The following is a 12,108-nucleotide window of genomic DNA, read 5'->3' on the forward strand; positions in this document are numbered from 1 at the left end:
GGGGCGCTCGAAGATGTGACCATGGGAGGCGAGGCGGGAGGATGCGCTGGGCAGCCAGGTAGGCTGGGGGTGGAGGGGGGCGGCAGGAGCTGGCCAGCACTTCAGCAGTGCCGCTCCGACAGCGGAGCCGTGGGGAGGGGGGTATTGTGAGGGTGGGGGGTCGATAGGGCATCGCGATCCCGCCCCCCCTTTCCCTGTCGTGGTGCCGATGGGGGAGAGGGTGTCGTGCCAATGTCGCGCAGCGCGGGGGTGATTTATAGCGCTGCGGCTTGCGCGCCCCCCCCCCAGCTGCGCGGGACTGGCCGGGGGCGCAGCGCAGGGCTGGGGGGGGGGGAATGGGAGCCGGGGGGAGGGTCGGGATCAGGATCAGCCCGTTGCCTGCGGACACCCCGGCCCGGCGGTCCTGCATGATCCGGGGGCGGGGGGTGATTTGTGCCCCCCCCCCAGCTGCAGCCATGTTCTGCGCCGCGCTCCGGCCCCTCCGCCCTGAGCGAGGGGGGCTGTGGCGGGGGTGGGGGGGCCTGACAACCTGGGGCACAGCTGTGCCAATCCCCCCCCCCGGTGCTCTGCAGCCACCCCGGGAACTGCGGATCATTGGACCCCTGCAGTGGCGTCCATCACCGCAGCGTCTGGGCGCACCGGCAGACCGCGGACTAAAGAGCCAGTTTCCCTCCTCTCCGGCTGGCTGGCCCCGGCCACCCCAGCGATCCAGCTAGTCCCCGGCCTCCGCACAGGGCCAGAGCGATGGTGCCCGGGCACCCGGTGCCCACGGGGGGCTCAGACCCCAATAGCCAAGGCCAGCGCTGGGCTCAGAGGCGCCAACTTCCTCTAGGCCCAGGGGTGCTCGAACCCCCCCCCACTCCACCCCTTCCCCCAAGCCCTCACTTCTGCCCTGCCTCCTCCTGCCCCATCGCCACTCCACTCTTCCCCTCAAACCCCCACCCTGCCCCTGCTCCTGCCCCCTCCCCACTCCACTCTTCCCCTCAAACCCCCACCCTGTCCCTGCTCCTGCCCCATCCGGCCTCTTCCTGCCCCCTCCCCACTCCACCCTGCCCCTCAAACCCCCACCTTGCCCCTGCTCCTGCCCACTCCACGCTACCCCTCAAACCCCCACCCTACCTCTTCCCACCCCATCCCCACAACCTCTTCCTGCCCCCGCTGAACAGCTGATCATGGCAGGCAGGAGGCTCTGGGTGGGAGGGAGAGGGAGGCGCTGACCGGTCAGGCACCTTGGCAGGTGGGAGGCACTAGGGGTAAGGGGGAGGCACTGATCCATGGGGCTGCCGGTGGGTGCTGAGCATACACCCTTTTTTTCCCCATGGGCACTCCAGCCCCGGGGAAGCCCACAGAGTCAGCACCTAAGGGCCCACCTACCTATGACCCAGCCCTCCAGACCACCATCTCCACACAGACCCCTAAGTATTTACCCCAGCCCCTCCTCTCAGCATCATTAATCCAGTGCTGCCCCCTCAGATTGGCCTGGGGTCACCCAGTACACCTTGCCTGGGGATGGGGGTGGGGGCATTCAGACTGACTTGCTTCAGTCCCTTACCCACCGTCTCCCCCCACCCCCAGGGCCTGTCACTGGCTCCCCTCTCCCAGCTCTGTCCCCCTCGCCCTCCCGGTGCTGCTAACTCTGAGGGGGAAGCAGCCCCCACGGCCCCTGCCCCCTGCAAAGTGCTGCAGGACTGCCGGCTGCCCAGTGAACCGGCTGCACGGGCAGGAGGGGGGTGGGGGATGTCGTTAGGAGAGGGGCGGGGGCCCAACATCACCCTCGGGCCTCCCCGAGGTGCCCCCATGCCCAGCCCAGCTGAGGAAGTCACATAGCAGTACCAGCTGCCAGGCCCGGGTGTCACTGGGCATTCAGGCTGGCTGAAGGCTCTTCTTCTCCGAGCGATTGGGAAGGCTCCCTGGGACAGCAGGCCCCATGTCAAGCCCAGTAGCGTCAACAGAGAACAATTAAACTGTTAAGTATTTTTCTCTGGCTGGCCACGGGGCCTGTGGGGGTTGGAGAGCGGAGAGGCCTTGCACAGGCAGGGGAAATAGGTGGCAGGGGAGATTGGCATCAGCTGGGGTTGGGCTCCGGCAGGCAGGGGTAATGGGGAGGGGGGGCTCTGGCCAGCAGCGGCAATGGGGGGGGCCTGTGGAAGATAGGGGAGATGGGCACAGGAAGGGCTCAGCCTGGCAGAGGAGATGGGCACAGGAAGGGCTCAGGCTGGCAGAGGAGATGGGCACTGGGAGAGAGCCTAGGAGAGACTTATGCTGCAAAAAGCCCAAGTCAAGAAGTGCCTCCAAGTGGGGGTTCCAGTCCCTGACTCATCCCCGCCGCGCTGGGCCAGGTCTTCCAGGGGCCCCTGTTGGAAGGGTGGGGCTCCCCAGGCTCCCCACTCCTGCCAGGGATTGCACCAGCTTGGTCCCACCCCCAGGATGGGCACTAGATCCCTAGCGCAGGGTAGCCCAGGCTGGGCTTTCCCAGCCCCCTGTCTCTGCCCCACAGCTACACCCGCTGCCCTCCTAGTGCCTGGGGGTGTGGGGCAGAGCTGGGTGGGATCCCCTGGTTCTGCCCATTCTTCAGCACCTCCCTGTGTCTCTCCCACCCCAGGCTGGTGCCACCCGGCCCATGGGAGCCGTGAGGGTCTCCAGATGAGACGGGGGAGTCTCCCTGCCTGGCCCTAGAAGAGCCCAGGAAGTGCCAGAGATCGGGAGCTGTAGGCTGAGCCGTGGGAGCCCCGCGTCACCCCCGAGGTGAGGCTTGCCGCGGGGGACAGGGGGTGCAGCCATCACACCAGGTGCCAGGAGCACCGACCTGGGCATTACCTCCTGGGCAGCAGTGGGGCAAGCTACCCCTCCCACCCCACACACACCCCCGCACACCCCAATGGGGTAAAATCAGGTTAAATCCTCCCAGTGCCATCCCACAATGCACTGCTCCTTCATCTGTTCCCTCTCCATGCCTCATCCACGTGGAGAGAGGCGTAGGCGGGCAGTGAGTTGTGGGATAGGTCGGAGGGGGTTGAACCCACGCTCCCACAATTCCAGCCAGCATCCCACAATGCACTGCCAAAGCTTCCCACCCGGCAGCGAGCAGGATGCCGGGACGTTTACCTGCCGTGCCTGCTGCTGGGTGGGCACCAGCATTGGGAGAGCACCGGGAATGCCCCCCGAGCGCTGTGCCCACATGCCCTGGTATGTGCTGGGCAATGCCAATGTACCAGTGCAGCTCCTGGGGAGAGACAAGCCCTCGAGTCCCCTGATCAGGCTTCTGGTCTCTTTGCCCGTTCGTGCCAGCTCTGCCCTTTGCAAAACGGAGTGAAATCTGCTCCCCATTCACACAGAGTCCAACAGCCACCAGCCCAAGCCGGCTTCGAACCAGCCCCCTGGAGGGCAGAGCCCCCTGTGCCAGCCTGCATTGCTTGGAGCCGAACGGAGGTGCTCCAGACCGCCCAGCCACCCAACCTGCTCTATTTATAGCCCTGGTGAAGTCCTGCTCTCCAAGCTCACACTCCTGCTAAGCAGTCTTGTGACTGCCTTGGGGCTCTGTTGTTCACCTCCTGCGGGAGGGGAGCTATGGGTCTCTCTGCTGCTTCCCTGAATAGATTTGTATTGCAAACATCAGGTTTCTGCTCTGGGCCCTGGCCCAGCTGTGGGGGTCAGGGAATGATGGATTTGCACAGAGTGGCTACAGGTCATTTGGCACCAGTCTTTTGCACCTGAGCATGGTCTGATCTGCTGCAGGCTTGTCCCTCTGGGGAGCACTTCCTGGAAGAGGAGGGGCTTGCCCCCCCTCGCATAGTTGGTGCTGTGTGCCACTCGGCCGCTCCTCCCCAGAGCCGGTTGCATTTCGGTACGTGAGAAGCAAGGGAAGAAGGGAGGGTCATTTCACCAGCGCGGTGTGGCTGGTGACGGGATGTGGCGAAGCCCCGAAAGCCGGCAGGACAAGGAGCGGCACCAGGAATAAATTGAAATGGACCCACCTCAGAATCCTGCCCATGAGGGGCGTAGCTGGACTGCACAGCACTGTGGGAATTCTCCGCAGGTTAGAGCTGCCCCAAGGCTGCTGTAATTTAAACTGGGAGCCAAGCAGGGCCAGGCTGCCCAAGCATGAGGGACAGGTCACCTTGGAGCCTGGTGCAGAGAGAGGAACAAACGTTGTGCCTTTCTGTGTGCATGCCGCGCCCATCCCCCTGGCCTCTGGGCACCTCAGATTCTCACAGACCGTTACTGTCTTTTAAAGCCCAGCAACGGCTCTCAGAGGCCGGAGAGAAGGGAACACAGCTCCTTGCAGGCGTTGTGCCCACCTCCTGGAGCAGGACTCAGACCCCCCCAGCCCCTGCCCTCAAACTCTGGGAGCGCCGGGGCGCACGTGGTCCTTCGAGGGCTTTCCCAACGGCGCGCAAATCTCTCTGAGATTGCATGGGGCTGTGCCAGGCCCGAACGGGGCTGGGTCGCACGCTGGGAGTGAATTTCTCTGAGGCGTGCAGTGGAACCTGGCACGACATCAGCATGTAGATAGTAATGATTGTTTAATGGCAGGCCCACTCCAACCCCTGGCAACTCTGTTTGCGCCCTCACTCCCGCTGCTCCCAGACTGGCACTAAATCAGAGCTGACACTAATGGAAAATCAGCTCTCCCCGGATAGGGGAACTCACTGCCTGACTGCACGTCCCCCATGGTAGCTTCCAGCCCTGGGGTTACCCAGCTAATGCCCAGGCCGGGGTCTCTGACACCTGTGCCAGCTAGATGCCCCAAATCCAAATCCCTGAGGCTAGTGATACTCAATTTTCACCAGCACCGGGACCCCTCACTCCCTCATTAGCTGGGTCCCTCCCTCATCCAGCAATGCAGGAAGGGCCAGGTGGTCTTGATCTCAAGCTGAGACCCTCCTGCATTAGGTGTCATTTGTATTGCAATTGTGCCCAGTCGGCATCCAGGCTTCGTTGTGCCAGGCACCAAGAGGAAGGCACAGGCCCTGCCCTTTGGTATGGTAGGTGGGCCCCTGGCCTGGTCTGACACAGCCTGGCTGCATTAACCCCAGCTGCTGGAGGGGGGCTGGCAGTTGAAGGCGCTGTGAAGCCCCCAAAGTACAGAGATGCGCTGGCTGGTGTGGTGGGAATCTTTCAGGCAGTTGCCATAGAGATAGCTTGAGATCTGGCCCCCATATGGGTCATCAGCTCCAGAAACTCTGGGGTGGGCGGGAGGGGGGCAGGGATCCACCCCCCACTCCTGCTTAGATGGTCTCCCGCTTGCCTGTCAAGAGACCCTCACAAGCTGTGACCCAGATTCCCTGCACATGCTCGCCCGGCTGTGCTCGGCCACGTGCTGCTGGTTAATTTCACAACCCCCCTAGGCCAGACTGAAGAGTGGGTGGCTGCAGCTCATCCCACGTGACACTGGTCGGGGTTAACCCAGGTACCCTGGGGAAACTGCCACCCCCTGTCCCTCCACTTCTAGCCAGGTCTGCACCCTCCTGCCCCGTGTCCCCGGGGGAAGTTCTCCCAAAGCTCCACTCCGGGCTGCTGCGAGCCCCCACGTCCCTTTTCCCGCTGCAGCCTGGCGATTTACACAGCCCACCTTGCTCCCGCCGGAGCGGCCAGTCTCATGTCTTCGGGACCTGTGCAGCGTCCCCCGACCCACTGCCTCAGCAGCCGTGCACCCCAGCATCCCGGCTTCCCCTCGGTTCAGCCCAACGCCCCTTATACAAAGCACAAACCAAGCCGGCGTCTTCTGAAAAAAGGCCCAAGGTGAAGAGTCTGCTAAAAGCCAGGGGGAAGGCTTTGAAAACAAGCTTCTGGGCAAAAGGAAAACAGAATTGGCAGTCGCGGGCCTGCCCTTATTAACAGTCCCTTTCCTGGCTGATCAGGGATCCCCTTGTTGACAGCCCTTGGCCACCTTCCACGAGACACTTCTGCTGGCAGGGGATCTCCGTAATGGAGCACGTCTGTGCCCTTTTTCCTCCTCTGCCAGGCACTGACTTTTAGCCTCCTTTCAGCATCAGGGTGATTCGCGAATGTCCTGGGGCCCCAAGGCTCCCCCGTTCAGAATCCATTCTTCAGGGCGCTCAGGCCTGCCCTGGCTCCAGACTGCAAGCACAGGGCCAGGCGGGCTGGGAAAAGGCGGCTAGATCGTACGCTTGGCTGGGGTTAGCTGCGACCCTCAGGGAGCGGCCTTCATCCCCAGCAGTTTCGGAAGGGAATAGTCTACCTGGTACCTCCCGCTGAAAATATGTCCTGTACAAACATCTCGCTTTGCTCCTCCCTCACCTTGGGGAACTATCAGGTGTAACGTACCTGCCTGCGCATATCGGTGTCAGTCGCCGTCATCCCGTTCAGGCCACTCAGCCCTGTTCCAAACATTCTTCATCAATCATCACTGCTCCCGAAAGGGAAGCAAATCTGAGCCCCCTCGGCTTTCCCAAGCGGGGAAAAGTTGTGACGGGCAAGGCAGAGCTCAGGCGATTCTCCAGAGCCACGCTGCAGCCAGCTGAGACCTGCTCCCCCCAGCACAGCAGCATCTCCCATGTGTGGATTGACCAGACCCCCTGGGCAGAGTTGGTGCAGCGGCGACAGTGCCTCTGGCTGGCTCCATCAGCAGGGATTGAACCCACAGCCTTTGCAGCTGTAAGTCCGAGGGGCTGTTGGTAACCTCTGTAAGGGGGGGTGGGGAGAGAACCTCGGTGGGCCAGCGGGGTTGGGGGGTGCTTTGAGGTCCGAGAACCTCGGTGGGCCAGCTGGCGGGGGGGGGAGTGCTTTGCCCCAGTTGGGCCCAGCTGTGGGCTTTGTGTGGATTCATGGCTGATGAATGCCGGGGGGCAGGCGGCAGAGGGATCACAAGCAGCTTTTCATTCCTCTCTTTCATCGGAGCGGCCACGGTTCCGTCCCCGAGGGGCTGACGGGCGGGGGGGAAGTTTACCCCATGGGCTGAAGCGCCTGCCTTTGCCCTGCCCATGAACAGCCTGGAGGACGGGCCCCTCGGCCCTGGGTTTCCTGTCAGATCCTGCCCACTGTGCTGCAGGCCCTTTGCCAGTGGATTTATGCCAGATGAGCACATCTGGGCTCCAGAAACCCACCATGGTTAGGTGCGCGCTCACCCAGCCTGGCCCTAGCTCGAGGCTCGGGATGCAAGGGAGGGGCCCATGTTCTGGGCAGACAATGGCCACCGCAGATTTTGCCCCGAGGGTGTGGTGGGGATTCTGGCAGAGCTCTCCGCATGAGGGGTGGGGCAGGGGCCCCATGTTTCCCCAGCTGGAAATATCTGCCCATCTCTGACAGGAGCTGGAGGCCTGAGGTGTTTGGATCTGTCCTTTGTGCTGAGCTTTCGGGTGGGGCAGGATTCCGGGGGTGGGGTGTTAATTGCCCCCCCTCAGGGGGTTGTGCTGCCATGCTTAGCAGCAGCCAGCCTTCCTCTGGCTGCTATCAGCCCCCTTCCCGCCCACAGGGGGGCTATTCCCCCAGGGACACCAGCTGCCCCCTTGGCACTGCCTGACAGGGGGATGCGCCCTGCTCTGGCTGCTAGATCCTGTCGTGGAAAAAGCCACCCTGGCAATAATTTGATCAGAGATTCAAGCCGGAGGCCCGTTTATTGTACACACCCCAACGCATTGGGGGGTAGCAGGTTGGATACTGCACCCCCCATATAAAGCATCACTCGAGTATATAAAGCTGAAAACCACAAATACATCATATATTTAAGTAACAATCGCCCTTCCTTGGAATTAACACCTTACAGGGGTTAGGGTCTTTTGGGGTCTTTTTGGTACTTTCCAATGTGGTTGCTCGCATACCTTTTATGGAAGTAATAAGGGTTAGGGTCTGGGCTGGTACTTTCCAGTGTTTAGCAACCATTCCTTTTATGGGGTACCACCAAGGAGGTCACGGGGTACAGTGCTGTCACGGGCCAGTTACACAACAGGCGTGGGTTATCGTTATACATGCTTCATACTTGTTACGATCTTATCGCACACAAGCGGTTGTTACACTTCATAAGCATTAGGCACATATTACAAATACTTCCTCCTTCTGGGGCTTCTCGTCCCCCCCGCCCCGCTGCAGCCAGGGGACACAGCTAGTTTGGTTCAGGCTTAGGGCCTGTTCGAAACAAGACAGGCTCATGTTAACAAATCAAGGCCTCTGTAATTTGGGGGGGGTCTTTTCCTCCACAATCCTAATCTGGACCCAGGCCCCTTCCAGCCCTGGGGCGCGGGCAGTGATGTGCTTCCTTTGATAGATCCAAAGGTGGGGTTGCACCTGCCTAGTGCCCCACTGAATCTGAACCCAGGAGGCCACTCCCACAGACCTGCCCTCCCTGCATTCAGCAGCCCCACTCCATCTGCCCCACTGCTGCTAGGATCCCCCTTCCCCAAAGCGCTTGCCCTGTCCCGAGAACGCCGCCCTAGTTCCCGGAGCCGTCACCTGCGCTGACCACGAGACGTCTCGGAGACAGAAATCGGGGGCAGCCAGCGCAATAAGGACGTCAATTCAGCGGCTATGGGGCAGAGAGTCCTCTCCAGACACCGGCCTGCTCTGGGGGCAAGGCCTGCACCGCCAGTGACTCGTGATGGGGGCGGGTGGGAATATCTCGCCAGTGGGGTGGATTCCCAGAGCCGTTTCCCTGGGATCCTGGCAATGAGGGTTTCCCAGCCTTTCCCAAATAGTGGCAGCGCTGACTGGATTGGAGGGCAGCGTTCATGGCTTCGGAGTTGTTCGTGGGGTTGCATTCTTGGTTTCCCCTGCCCAGGGCTGTGCATGGCCTCTGACCGGGCTGCAGGGCAGATAGCAGCAGGTTCCTCAGCTTCCCCAGAGCAAGCAGCGGCACCCCCGGGGGCAAACGGTGTCGGAACGCAGGGCCGCGCAGCGGGTGGGGACAGCGGTGGAGTGGGGGGGTAGCGTGACAGCAGGAATTTGGGGCTTCGGGGAATGCGGCGTAATTGCATCTCAACGTGATGAAGCATCCCCCATGCTGGTGGTCAAAACTGGCCCACTCTGGTGCTCTCTGCAGGGCTCCTTCCTGTTTGTCAGTCTCGGCCAGGTGGTGTTTGCTTCTGGTGCTGGGCGAACAGACTTGCTTCTCCCTCGGTCTGAAGCTGTCTGGCGACCCCGCTGGATGGTGCTTCTGCCTACGAGGAGCTTTTGGGAAGGAAACGGCTCCTCCCACCTCTCCCGAAAGGGCCTGGATCCGGGGCATCCCAGGTTAGTGCCATGCCGGGGGCTGCCCTCTGGGCGCCACGTTAGATTGGAAGCTTCTTGGGGCAGGGCCTGTCTTCCATTCTTTATGCAGCCCCTAGCACAGCCCCTGCTGTATGGCCCCCTGGTAATACAAATAATGAAGAGTGAGACTGGCAGACTCTGAGCCAGTTAACACTGTGCAGTTGGGAGGGGGGCAGTGCCTGGCACAACGGGGCCCTGACCTCGGTTGGGGTCTGTGCAGCTCCTGGCACAACAGGGCTGTGATCTCAGTCGGGATCTGGGCAGCGCCTGGCACAACAAGGCCCCTGACCTCAGTCAGCACTTCCAGGTGTTGCCCTAAGACACCAAACGGCAATGCCCAGTGGGAGGTTTTTCCAAGGGTGCAGGGACTAGGAAAAATGACGAGGTGGATGGTCAGAAGAGCTGAGCAGCCGGCCGCCGCCCCACCCCTCCAGAACAGGGCAGGATCCCTTCCTCCCAGCCACCCCTGCTGGCTGGTGGGTGCTGAACTCCTGCCAGCCTGGCACTCAGCTCAGAGCTGGTCGGATCAACAGTGCCTGCAGCTTTAAACATGTTTTCCAGCATTCCTCTCACCCTGGTTTGGTGGCAAACACGCCCCTTGCAGCAGAGACCCTGCTTCGCTCACTGGAACCAGACCAAGCCGGGCCAGCCAGCTCCCTCGGGCAGACAGTGTGAGCTCCCGGGGGTAGGAAGCTTTGGAGCCTTGCACCAGCTTTGGCCCCCGCCCCGCCCCCGTGCATAACTGGTGCTACGCCGATTTCACACCCGCTTTGCACTAGTGTACATGGCTGCCCTGGGTGGAAGAGCCAGGCCCATCCCCGTCAACGGGGAGGAACCAGAAGCCGGTCCCGCGGGGAGCAGAATCGGGCCCCTTTTCCGGCCATGGAAGCTGCCAGGTGTACCTGTTGGCCAGCTCCCTGGCACAGGCTGGTCCCAAGCCAGGGCCCTGCTCTGTGGATGGTGCGGAGGGAATTCTTGTCTGCCTGCCTCCACCCAGCCCTGGGGGGACCCAGCCAGGGGACTCCCCCCATCTTCCAGTCATAGTTTGCATGTGAACTCCGGCCCCAGGAGAGCCAGCTAAAGCCTCGTTCCTGGTCCAATCAAGGAGATTCACCCAAGCAGCGCAGCCAAGGGGTGGGGTGGGTGCACCCCGTGTAAAATCACGGGGAGAGATCAGGCCTGCAGGGGCAGCTGGGGGGTGTATTTCAGGGTGGACACAGCAGCATTGTACCCTTGGCCCTGGCAGAGTAGATCTGGCCCGATGCCCTTTGAAAGCAGGTCCAGCCAAGTTCCACGCGCTCTGAGCCCTCTCCTCTGTTGCAGGGGTGTGTGTGAGACTCCAGAACCCCCTGTCCCCCTCTGAGCCCCCCCCAACAGCTGCCCAGCGCCCCAGGTAGGGCTGCCGACCCTCCTAGGGGGTCCTGGGGTCTCCAGGAAGTCGAGCTTAATCTTTAACTCAATGTGATGCAACCTCCAGGAATACTTCCTCCTGCAGCTGGCAACTCCAGGCTAAGAAAGGGGCACTGGGCCAAGAGCTGACTTGGGGAGCAAAGTCTAGTTGGAGCCGCAGGCCAAACAGAGCCGAGACGGATGTGGGCACAGTCCCTGAACCCACATGCCAGGCTGGGCCCCCCCCCGAGTCCCCAGCTCAGCCCAGATCCCCCCTCCCCTGCCGGCATGGGGCGCCCCCTCTCACCTCCCCGCTGCCCCCTGCAGGATGCGTCTGGTGCAGAAGTCCCTGTGCCTGCTGCTGGTGGTCACCGCGTCCCTGGCCCTGCTGTACCTGCACGTCTGGTCGCCCAAGCCCTACAGCGCGGTCGATCTGCGCAACCGGCCAGACCGAGTCCCCGAGCAGCTGCTGGGCGAGCCCTTGCTGGGCCCCTCCAACAAGTTCGCCCACATCCCCTTCCGGCTCAAGGAGGAGATCGTCGAGTAAGGACCTCTGCCCCCACCCCCGGGGATGGGTGGGGAGAGGGGCACGGGGCGGGCGAGGGTGGCCAGGGCTGGGGTGGATGTGGGACTGGCCCCTATGGGCAGGGCTGAAGCCTGGCTCCTGGGTTGGGCCTTGGGAAGTGGATTTTCCAGGCTCCCAGCCCTTCCCCAGAGCCTTGCCCTCTCCCAGGGGGTGGGTCCCCAGACACTCCCCCTTGCCAGCACTGGGGTGCCCACCCCTTCCATGGGGTCATCAGCCTGGGGCAGGAGGGCAAGGGCAGGGGTATCAGTCTGCAGCAGGGGCAGGAAGGTAGAGGCGGGGGTATCAGCCTGGGGCAGGAGCAGGAAGGCAGGGATAGGGGTGTTGGGGGCAGGAGGGAAGGGGCAGGGGCATCGGCCTGGGGCAGGCAGGCAGGCAGGTGGGGTATCGGCATGGGGCAGGTGGGCAGAGGCAGGGGCAGTGGCCTGGGGCAGGTGGGCACTGGCCTGGGGCAGGGGCAGACAGGTGGGCAGGAATCGGCCTGGGGCAGGGGTGGGCGGGTGTGACCGGGCGCCTGGTCTCCGCAGGCTGCTGCCCAGGAATTCGTGTTCGTGCGAGGTGGCGTCCGGCAGGAAGTTGCCCTTCCCCAAGCAGCTCTTCAGCCAGCTCTTCTCGCTGGAGTTCGCCACGGCCTTTGGCCCCGCGGAGCTGGCGCAGATCCACAGCAGCCGGGAGCTGGAGTACCAGAGCTACCGGCAGCGGTGAGCCACGCCAGGGCCGCCGGGGAGGGGGGCCTGGGGTGCGGCCGGGGCTGGGCCTATCCCCCTCACTCCCTCCTTCCCCCCCAGGACCCAGTCTCCCGCTGAGCAGCTGCTGATCGTCAGAGCCAACTCCCCGCTGGAGTACCCCGCCCAGGGCGTGGAGGTGCGCCCGCTCCGGACCATCCTCATCCCAGGTGAGTGCCTCAGCCTCCCAGGGGGGCAGCCTACCCT

The 12,108-nt window shown here is 62.8% G+C and overlaps 1 protein-coding gene across 4 annotated transcripts in view; it reads left to right on the plus strand.

Moving 5' to 3' along the window:
* Positions 1–12,108, plus strand: part of B4GALNT1 (beta-1,4-N-acetyl-galactosaminyltransferase 1) — a 22,300-nt gene continuing 10,192 nt past the window's right edge. Inside the window, exons 1-6 of one of the 4 annotated variants that reach the window (XM_030554617.1) lie at positions 1–58; positions 2,603–2,745; positions 8,996–9,186; positions 10,921–11,136; positions 11,704–11,877; positions 11,965–12,071. In XM_030554617.1, coding sequence (XP_030410477.1) covers positions 9,101–9,186; positions 10,921–11,136; positions 11,704–11,877; positions 11,965–12,071 — 583 coding nt within the window. In that variant the 5' untranslated portion in view covers positions 1–58; positions 2,603–2,745; positions 8,996–9,100. Of the gene's footprint in view, positions 59–2,602; positions 2,746–5,186; positions 6,619–7,622; positions 9,187–10,920; positions 11,137–11,703; positions 11,878–11,964; positions 12,072–12,108 lie in introns of those variants that run through there. The other 3 variants (XM_030554619.1, XM_030554618.1, XM_030554616.1) reach the window with 3 other exon arrangements.

This window comes from Gopherus evgoodei, chromosome 3 (assembly GCF_007399415.2).
Source record: "Gopherus evgoodei ecotype Sinaloan lineage chromosome 3, rGopEvg1_v1.p, whole genome shotgun sequence".
Classification (NCBI taxonomy): Eukaryota; Metazoa; Chordata; order Testudines; family Testudinidae; genus Gopherus; species Gopherus evgoodei.